General features: G+C 34.5%; 1 protein-coding gene across 1 annotated transcript; it reads right to left on the minus strand.

The window, feature by feature from the left end:
• Positions 1-490: 490 nt before the first annotated feature.
• On the minus strand, positions 491-11056 carry LOC133174038 (matrilin-2-like). Its single transcript, XM_061309079.1, has 3 exons — positions 10547-11056; positions 1846-2061; positions 491-621 (listed from the first exon to the last, which is right to left on the minus strand). Exons 1-3 carry the CDS (start codon positions 11034-11036, stop codon positions 491-493), a joined length of 837 nt encoding a protein of 278 aa, XP_061165063.1. The 5' UTR covers positions 11037-11056.
• Between the last annotated feature and the right edge of the window lie 349 nt (positions 11057-11405).

An 11405-nucleotide genomic window follows, 5' to 3' on the forward strand; every position in this document is an offset into this window, starting at 1 on the left:
GCAACCCTGCCGACTAGTCACACCCGCCGTGTACTCCTTGACATGACCGGTAAATAACGTAAAAATCCGTCGACAATTCAGTGTTTAAATAATAGCCTAACAATTTGTATGAAAAACGTCAGTCAGCACATGACCCAATGAAAGAATGCTCTCGCTGACAAGACCACTGCACCGAGCACAGAACTTACAGAGTGATGACTTCAAACGAGACAACTGACACTCTTGTTCCATCAACCTGCTTGTCAATAACCTACCTCGTTTTAGAAACTGCCTACATGCAGAGCAAAATTCAAATAATATTTCAGTCATTTCACGCATAAAATTTTAAATTTTTAATACTTACAACGCATGTTTCTCGAGAACTCTTCTTACAACATCCTCTGTAAATAAATAAAGTGTAAGAATTGCAAATTACTCCTATTACCCTTACTCAACAACCTCATGGTTCTGGAAGCAAAAGAATCAATTTCTCACATAGCTCCCAGGTCAATTACATATGTTGTTTTACGGTTTTGTAGAACAAGAACACAGCTACACCAATAACTACGGCACTGAGTACGAGAAATGTAGATCCAACAGCCACTAGCGCAGTTCCTGTTTCCCTTAAAAGCTTCTCTTGTACTACAAAGAAAACAATATTGAATTAATCCTCCCCATGATTAAGACAAAATACTGGTATACTTTATTCAATGATTTATTCTTTTTTTGAAGGGGGGGGGGGAGGGTTTAAAGTAAGCGTGTGATTGTAAAGTACTTAGGTAAAATCCATTTGCATGCAATCAATTTTTCAAATTCTTATTTTTGGGGCACCTGGATACCATGATTCAATTTATTTTCACTCATTGTCTTTACATAAAACAAGACAAAGATGATATTGAAATAAATATAAATTTTGTTTCTCAAGTTTCATTACTAGAAATTATCATTACTAGTACTTGATTTAGATAATGTTTGAGTACATTGTAATCTTTGATTGTCACTCAGTTGTTATGAGGACTCTGAGTAAACTAGAACTGTTCTTACTATACAGGCAAGCACATAAAAGAAAACGTTGCATTTATGAAATAAAAGATCCGAGTGTCTAAACTGTAAATTTTTGTGACCTTCCGAGTAGTTGAGTTGTTTGTGGGCGAAAGTATACAAAATTGACTCTGACAATTCCTTGGATTGAGCTGCGTTTGTGTTAATTAAGACCTCATCTAATTTTTGCCATTGCAATATTGTGAAACTAAAAATTTTCTTTCTTGTTCCCCACCTATCTATGTCTGTGAACATTTACAGGAAAGACGCTGATATAGTAGTTTTAATATGAATACCGATACTGAGAAATTGTCACTAATTTTGAATTATTTAATTGAGTTGATTTAAATAAATCAATCAATGGGAAAAGTTTTAGCTATTATAATATGATAACGAAGTTATTGAACTTATATTGGGAAATATAGGCACTCGAAGGCTGTAAAAATGCACTCGAAAGCTCGTGCATTTGTACAGCCAACTCAATGATAATATAATATATAAATATATTGAAGTTCAAAGTGGTTCAAATACAGGTTCAAAGTAAATTTTCTTTATGATTAAGATTCTAAAGACTCAATATTGAATCTCTATGAAAAGTATCGAAATCATATGTAGAGAGCAAGATATTTTTGATGTATCCAGTTATATATTTTCAGTGGGGTTTTTTACAGTTAGGTGTAATCCCTCACAATCACTAATTTGCTAAAGATCTACTTTGGATTTCAAAAATCGCATTGCTTTAAAATAAATATTTCACAATACAGAGTTTTTTTTAAACACGAAAAGAATTCTTTATAAAAATATTTTTTTAGTACAAAATCATACTTATTGTCAAAGGAAGCAAAGTGGTAGTGGTTTTGGTGGAGATTCCAGGGGGAAGCATAATAGCGGTGGTGGTCAATTTGGTGGAGATTGAAGGTGGAGGTAAAGTAGTGGTGGCTAATTTGGTGGAGACTGTGGCAGCAAGCGTAGTGGTGTTGGTCGGTTTGATGGGGATTGTAGGTTTAGGTCGTGACCTAGTTGTTACTTTATCTTCGTCAGCTTTGTAAAGTAGACACAAAATAATCTGTTATATGATAATTGTGTTAGTGTTCCAGTTTTATTTTGAATGCAACATTCTATAGCTCCAAAAATCAAAAACAAAAGGCTAGGAGTATAAGACAATTACCGACGCTTTTGTATTTATTTTGTACATATAGGCTACATATATACTGTAAATCACTTTTGTTCGCGAGAACTTTATTTTTGCTTAATTACGCGAGACTCTGCTCGCAAAAATTTCATTCTCGCGTATATTTAAATTACAAAAGATTATATAGAACAAGGACAGAAATTCGTGGAAATTTTGTTTCTCGCTTATAAATACCAAATAACAATCTCGCGAAAATAAGGTATCGCGTAAATTAAGTGATCTTCAGTGCGTTGATACATGCTATTCATAAAGTTCATAATCAAATGTGGATATTTGTAATAAATAATAATATTGATGCTTAAAATAAGGAGATTACTTTATAAATCCGCTCCTTAGATCCCGAATTCTTATTGGCCATCCCGAAATAAAATCGATCAAGGCCAGTAAACATATGGCGGATAAATTCAAGTTGTGATGCTGACATACACAAAAAATAACTGATATATGAACTATTCATTATATTTTGGGGCCAATTTATGTCTTTTGTTTGTTTCTTTGTATGTTGTTTAACGTCTCTCTCGAGAATTTTTCACTCATATGGAGACGCCACCACTTGCCGGTGGAGAGCTGCAAACTTTTGTCCTATACTCGGCACTTACGGCCATTGAGCAGTGAGGGATCTTTTGTCCTAAAAAAAAAAAGACGCGACACGGGGCCTCGGTTTATACGGTTATGTCTTTTAAAACCATTTTTGGACTTCAGGTAAGAAATATTAAAAAATAAGTTTTAGCTCTCTCCCACCAAAGAAGTGGAGAGGGCTACATTATTGCAGCTAACAACTGGGGCGTTCGCTTCTTGATCATGAGGACCCGGTTTGATTTTCGTTTGCCGTGCTGCGTCAAACCTAAGACGTAAACATAGGTAGTGACTTCCTTTGCCGAGCGGCCGGTGTAAAAACGAATAATGACCCCCTGCCCCCAGCATTAGAGGTGAAATTCACGGGTCTTTGAGATGAGACCTTAAAAACCGAGACCCCGTGTTATGGACTTATGGTAGGCATTGGCAAGATAAAGTGAAAAATTCTCGAATGGGACGTGAAACAACACATAATCAATCAAACATACAACTGGCGTTTTGAGCAATCTAGGAGAACCGTATGCGCATAAACTACACACATATGACATAATCGTTGTGTTACCCATTGCAAAGTGTGTTGTGAATGCTTAGGAAAAATAACAAGTAAGTCATCCAAACACTAAAATTTTAGTATTTAACAGGAAAGTATTATCTTTCTGTTAGCCGTTGCAATGTATGTTGCTTACGCTGAGGGCAACATTATATAGAAACGGTATGTTGTTGAGGGTAACATGAAAAATGTTCATCCCAAGAAAATCATTGTCAACCGAGGCGCAGCCAAGGCTGACAATGGTTTTCGAGGGGTGAAAATTTTCCATATTATCCTCAACTGCATGCAGTATTTATTATATTATACTGAATGTTTTATACAAATACAAGTGAAAGCAAAGCGCGCGTGCATAATTTCACGCAGTCAGTGTTTTTGAAATATTACTCGTCGCCAGGCAATGTTAAGGGTTGGTAAGTTATATCGCGCCGGAGGGTGTGGTTTCATCATTTAGACGGTAACAGTGTTGTTGAACAACTTTTTTCTGACAAATCAAATCAATTTATTTACACGAACCACTGCAGAACGAAGAGACCGGTCCGGAAACCGTATAAACTGAGGTCCGTCGCAGGAGGTGCTGGCATGAAAAAGATCCCTCACTGCTTAATGGCCCTGAGTGCCGAGTATAGGTCTAAATTTGCTGCCCTCAATTGGTGGCGTCTCCATAAGAGTGAAAAATGTTCGAGAGGGACGTTAAATTACAAACAAACAATTTACACAACAAGAGGCCCAAGGGCCTTATCGGTCACCTGAGTATAATACAACAATTTAGAAGTTAAATACACTGATAAATGAAGCTTTGTTGCCCTAAAGCAAGAGAAGTAGGAAGATCAAAATCAACAAAATAATTAGTCTAGTATTCAGTATCAACTCATAAATTAAGGTCTAATCTATCCCCCACTTAACACCATGCAGACTATTAACAAACTATTAGTGCTTCTGTACTATTTTAAACCCATATTAAGACCTCTACCATTGACCTCTCTTATGGTCTTTGAAGAACTTTTAATAAGATAAGTTATTTTGTCTCATTTTTATTTATCTATTACTTACAGGTCTACCTGATTATTAAAACTAAGAAAGTACTTTTTGAATTATACGATAAACATTCTTGCATAATTATCTTATTCTATTAACCTTTCAAATACATTATTTTCAGTGATTAATTATGATATGATATAATTATAGAGCCCTGCCCAGGACCAGAATGCTTAGACAAATGGTTCAGATGTTCAAAAATCTGGTAGAAATAAGCTTACTTATATCATTTAAACTATTACTCAGTTCGCTTCCGATATGCCCAGAAGCAGAGAAGAATTTCACAGGTACAATGCATTTTCACTACAGATTCAACAAAGCCTTACCCTAACACCAGAACCCAAGACCAAATCATCATAACTATGGACTTCAAAGAATTAACACTTTTCCACTATATTATCAAAAGCCCCCCCCCCCCCCCCTCGTTATGCCAGAACCCCTGACCCTAGGACCACAAGATTTTAAAAATTCTGTTCGAAGCTCCTATTTTCATCATAGCTAAGCAATTTATTTATCAGCTCAACACTAAGGAGCAGAAAGGATTAATTAATGATTAATTAATAAAATTAATGCTTTTTCACTATATAATCAATAGAGCCCCCCCCCCCCTTCAAGAACCCCAAAAACTGAGACCATATATTTAAATATTTTGGAAGAGGCATCTTTGCCTATCATAATCATGCACTTAGTTTGTTTAAATAATCTCCAGTAGCAGAGAAGAAGATTTTCAAAGAATCAATGCATTTTCACTATATAATCAATAGAGCCCCGCCCTAGCACCAGAACCCCTGACCCTTGGGCCATGAATTTCACAATTTTTAAAAAGGCATCCTTATGCATCATAACCATGCACTTAGTTTGTTTAAATAATCTCCAGTAGCAGAGAAGAAGATTTTCAAAGAATTAATGCATTTTCACTATATAGTCGATAGAGCCCCGCCCTAACACCAGAACCCCTGACCCTGGGGCCATGAAATTCACAATTTTGGAAGAGGTGCTCTTGCTCATCATAACTATGTACTAAGTTACTTTATTAAATATCCAGGAGCAGAGAAGAAGATTTTCAAAGAATTAATGCATTTTCACTATATAATCTATAGAGCCCCGCCCTAACACCAGAACCCCTGACCCTGGGGCCATGAAATTCAAAATTTTTGAAAAGGCACTTTTGCTCATCATAACTATGTACTTAGTTACTTTATTTAATACCCAGGAGCAGAGAAGAAGATTTTCAAAGAATAAATGCTTTTTCACTATATAATCTATAGAGCCCCGCCCTAACACCAGAACCCCTGACCCTGGGGCCATGAAATTCAAAATTTTTGAAAAGGCACTTTTGCTCATCATAACTATGTACTTAGTTACTTTATTTAATACCCAGGAGCAGAGAAGAAGATTTTCAAAGAATAAATGCTTTTTCACTATATAATCTATAGAGCCCCGCCCTAACACCAGAACCCCTGATCCTGGGGCCATGAAATTCAAAATTTTTGAAGAGGCACTCTTGCTCATCATAACTATGTACTTAGTTACTTTATGTAATACCCAGGAGCAGAGAAGAAGATTTTCAAAGAATTAATGCATTTTCACTATATATTCAATAGAGCCCCGCCCAAACACCAGAACCCCTGACCCTGGGGCCATGAATTTCACAATTTCGGAAGACCCTCTCTTGCTCATCCTAACTATGTACTTAGTTACTTTATTTAATACCCAGGAGCAGAGAAGAAGATTTTCAAAGAATAAATGCACTTTCACTATATGATCAATAGAGCCCCACCCTGGGACCAGAACCCCTGACCCTGGGGCCATGAATTTCACAATTTTGATAGAGGGCTCAATGTTTATTACAATGATGCCAACAGTTTGACTGCTTGATGTCCAGGAGTAAAGAAGAAGAAGATTTTTAAAGATTGCATTATTTTTGGTGGTTTTAGCCCCACCCCTCAGGCCCCAGGGGGGCAGGGGCCATAAAATTCACAATTTTTTTTCCCTTTACCCATACATGCTATATGTCAAATTTGGTTGAAATTGGTTAAGCGGTTTCGGAGAAGAAGCTAAAAATTTTCAAATGTTAACGCACGACGCACGCCGACGGACGAGAACGGATAGCAATAGGTCACCTGAGTGACTCAGGTGACCTAAAAATATAATAATGAAAATCATTAAATGCAATGAGATTTTAGTATTTAACATGAAAGTATTACAATGAAATAGGTGACGCCAATGAGCAGTCTCAAAAAATCTATAAACAATACAAATCTGTGTTCAGGGCATCGGAATTTCCATAGGTGTGATCAGGTTACTAGAAGGAGTAAATATACCCTATCAACCTGTTACAGCCGTCTTGAGCCCTTTGTATTGATCTGGTAGACAGAATATTCCGTAGTCAAATTTAGTATTTAAAAAAAAAGGCCTAAAAAGTTTTATGAAACCTGACAGCCAAAACACTCCAGCCTAAATACGACCCTTGATATGTTTTATTCTAACAAGGTCATTATAACAGACGATCAATTTTTAAACCAATGTAGGCGTCTTCCAAATAAGTTGATGTTTCAGAGATTTCAGCAATCTCATTATGAGTCAGCATTTTGCAAATCCTAGCGTCGTGATAATGAATTTGTTTGCAAATAAAAACCTCTAATGGGTCGTACTTTGATTATTATATTTCATATCATTTTGTTAGACAAGACATTGTTTTTATATTAGATATGAGTTCAGATTATTCGGACAATGATCAATGCATATGGCTCCGGTCGACAGAGGATGCTTTCACCTTCTAGGCACCTGATACCACCTCTGAATTTCAAGTGGTACGTTTTTATGTCCAGATTTGTATTGCATGTAGGTATTTTTTAGATTGATCATTGTTTGGAAGTTGTATTGACCAACACTCGTTGAGGAATCCAGGATAATTACCAAATCCACCTTCTCAAAGCCACAAGCTGATGTAGAAACAAATAGTAACGTTATCTTTGGAGTTAAAACACTAGTGCATTGTACTTGTAAACAATTAAAACGTTTTTGACGTAGAATGTTTGTATATTGATCTTCTTCAAATGTCTTAGATGTGGCCATGAGAAGTGAATGTTTATCCACATCTCTCTTGTGAAAAATTAATATTGTTTTGATTTTCTCCAGGATGCCCCCCCCCCCAAAAAAAAAAAAAAACAAAACAAAACAAAACAAAACAAAAAACGCTTTGTTTCATGGTCCAAATGAATATTCTTAGTGGAAAGATTTATAATTTGATAACGCTATGAAAGTCATGAACCATTAGATGTAAAATGAGAGAATGATGAGCATTAATGGCTATGTACGGAATACATACTCAGTACGTGCATGTCAAAAATATATATCAATTTGAAGTTTTGTTTAAGATATTTTACTCGTAACATAAACAAGTACTTACAATTCAAAGTCATCGAAGGCGTAGCAACTGTTGTTACTTTAAGGAAAAAAGCAGATAAGAAAAAAAAAATTGAATAAAGCATACCAGGTAAAATTTATGAGCACTTAGATGAAAAATGAGAGAATGACGATCAGATGGCTACACCCGGGTTAAAAAATATTAAACGTGATGTTCCTTGATGATAAGCTCTGAAATATCAACAATTTCTCCTGATTTGTACTTTACAAAGAAATAGCGACTGTTAAAGGTGCTTAGACACAGATTAGAACTTAATATTTTCTCCGATTTTCTGTATAATATCACGACTTATATATTGCAATAACATTTCACACGAAAATATAATTAAAAACTTATTTTATCTGAAAATTATTGGAACTACGAATTCCGGGACGCGTTTGATTAACACATCTTTGCACTTACACAAATTTTAACTTTATCCTTAACATTTGAGAAAAGAAGCGATTTTGTTGTGCATAAATGAAAAATATTACATCTATAATCCAGAAAATTCAGAGTAGAAATGTTCGAAAGCAAAACCATCTCACCAGTATTGTCAGTCCGTGCTCTATGATGTGTACAGAGTTTAACAAATTGAACACACCCGTGAAACGTAAACTGTTTTTGTAAACAGGACACGAGCTGTTATTGTTAATGTATACGATTCACCGGTTGTGTTCAATAGTTAAACTCTGCACACACCACTGAGCACGGACTTACAATACTGTGAGTGGATTTTGCTTTCGAACATTTCTACTCTGAATTTTCTGGGTTATAGTTTTAATATTTTTCATTAATACGCAATAAAATTCCAACTTTTCTTAAGTATTAAGAATAAAATTAAAATATGTGAAAGCACAAGGATGTGTCAATCAAACGCGTCCAGAAAATAGAAGTTTTATTAACTTCGAGATGAAATAAGATTTTTATTATATTTTAGTATGAAATGCTATAGCAACATACAAGTCATGAAATTATACAGAAAATTTGAAAAAAATATTAACTTCAAATCTGTGTCCAAGCACCTTTAAGCTTTATTAGTGATATACAAGACAAAAGTAAAGTAAAATAACACAGAAAAATTGAGTTAAATTTTTTTGTTGGATAGCTTTTTTATCCTTTTATCCTATTTTCAATCAAACTTAAAAACATCAGTTCATCTACATCCTCTCCCATGATTCTCCTGTTACAGAGTTAAACAAATGAACCTTAGAATTTCAAGTTAAATCGACATAATTTAAGATGTAAACACGTAAGAATATTACATATTCTTAATTGCATGGCTAGAATTAAAATACTATAGACTATGCCATTTTGATTATCACTTCGTTAGTAATGTCAGGTTGTCTGAAAAAGTTATATACAATCTACAAAGATAAGTTTGAAATATTAAAAATACAGGCTTGCAAGGAATTCTTGACCAGTGTATTTTGAAATATGTTAGATGAGACAAATACAGAGCTTTAATACAGATACGAATGTGGAAGAAATACATACCTGTAGATGTCGAGTTTGTTAAAAAGGAAAACGAATAAATTACAGAAGGAATGTTCAACATTTTACATAGTAAACAGATAGTAAGCAATAACACCGAATTGTCTTTAATGGGAATTAGTATTCAGTCAATGATTTGAAGAAAAAAAAAAGTTTTCTAACTCTCCGAGTCCTTCCATTTGAATTTACCTCGCTTGTTTTAGATCCCTCACTCTTTAAAAACTTAATGAGGGATTCGAAAAAAGTAGACTTTCAAAGAAAAACTTTGTCTTAAAATATTCCCTAAGATGAATTGAATGTCCATAGATTCTTGTGTAATTGGCAGGAACTTCTAAATAAATGCTATAGCTTTATTGTAGTACAAGTTTTTAGACAATGCAACTTTTCGTTATATATAATTCAAAATTTATCTTTAGATTATCACTACCAGCATGGTTAAGGAATGAATAATATCAAAATGCTAATATTACGCCATTGTTTACTTAAAATAATAATAGGTTATCCATTAATTGAAAAAAATCCTTTACTTTCCTGTCCAAAACGATAGGATATATATACATGATTCGAAGCAGCTGTAATTATTATCTCGGCTAACAAAGTTATTTTATAGCTTAAGATAAAACTTCTAAAGAAACACAATCTCCATAGTGAAAATAAATAAATGTACAATACAGAACAATAAATATTATTTCTCGTACATTAACTTAATCACCTCTTTTTAAGACGACAACTTCCTTCTGCTAATTCAACAGCTTTTATAGGTAATCCTAATTTTGATCATTGAATAAATTTGGTGGTAATTCAGACTAAGCTGGTATTTATTACGTAGACAACAGTTAAGATTTTTTTTCTTTTAAGGACATTCGCAACATAGTTTTGAACTTTATTTTTTATTCCCTGTACAATTTAAATGTTCCAATAATTGAAGGACTTCTGTGATGCGTGTTGATGCTGTACCTCCTCTGATTCAAATTATGAGGAAACACCAGCTAAAACTATATCTTTGTTAATCTTTTTTAAAACAAAAACACCAGAGTTTTCATCATTTGATATCTGTTAAAACGTTCTGGTGATGTCTACTGATTTTTTTTTTGTCTAGGAACATCTGATAGTTCTGTGATTTTAAATTAGGATTATCTTGAAAAATCATCAACGGAAAAGGTACATTGTACAGTATATGTACGTTGCGCATGACCTTAAAAAGAAATTACCTATAAATAGAGCTTCTTTCTATATACTAGTATCTTTAAACATACATAAACATACAAACCTGTGCATGCTGCTTCAAATATTGTTTCATTTAGACCTTCTAATTCATCAAAATTGTTTACAGAGAAGGCATTTTCACTGGATGGCTTATTTGCGATACCGTTAACTTCATTTAAATCTTGTAGACCGATACCAACAGCATAGATATGAATACCCTTCTTGCGGGCAGCTTCAGCTTCGGGTATGGTTCTACCGTAGTTAATGTTTGACACACCGTCAGTGATAACAATGCAAATGTTTGGTACATCTGCCCTGTCGCCATTTATGGCTGTGAACATGGTATCATGCATTATGAGTAACGCATCGGCTGTATTTGTGCTGCCGTACTGCCAGGAAATATTATCAACAGCTTTAAACAAATCATTTTTATTGGTGTAGTCTTTCGAATTAAATTCTATTCTGGCCCATGTACTATACGTCGCAATACCAACTCTAAATTCACCTCTGTCAATGTTGGCAGCTTGTAGGAATTTTTTCACAAAATCCAACATTTTTCTCGTTTCCCACACTTGTAGATGAATCCAAAACAAACACTAAGTCTACTCTCTGGAAGCACTCTCCTAAGATATAGATTTTTTAGAGTTATATTAATAAATTGTAAATTTTGTTTTCTCGCCTGAGCGGATTTTTCTCATAGTTGGTTGTCCGTCTGCCTGACTGTAAGTTTTTTTTTTTTACATTGTTGACTTCTCAAGGTTCGCTGAGCCATATTAAGCTTGTCTTGGCACATGGCACCCTTGGTTGTGGGGGATTCAAAATTGTTAAAATGAAGGTCCAAAAGCCCTCGATGAGGAGGAAAGCAATAAAAGGAGAACTATGGTGAGATTATTTAAAATTTTCTTATGATAGACCACCGGGTC

The sequence above is a fragment of the Saccostrea echinata genome, unplaced genomic scaffold, assembly GCF_033153115.1.
Source record: "Saccostrea echinata isolate AGI-Se365-2 ecotype Australia unplaced genomic scaffold, CSIRO_AGI_Sech_v1 ptg000057l, whole genome shotgun sequence".
In the NCBI taxonomy this organism is placed as follows: Eukaryota; Metazoa; Mollusca; class Bivalvia; order Ostreida; family Ostreidae; genus Saccostrea; species Saccostrea echinata.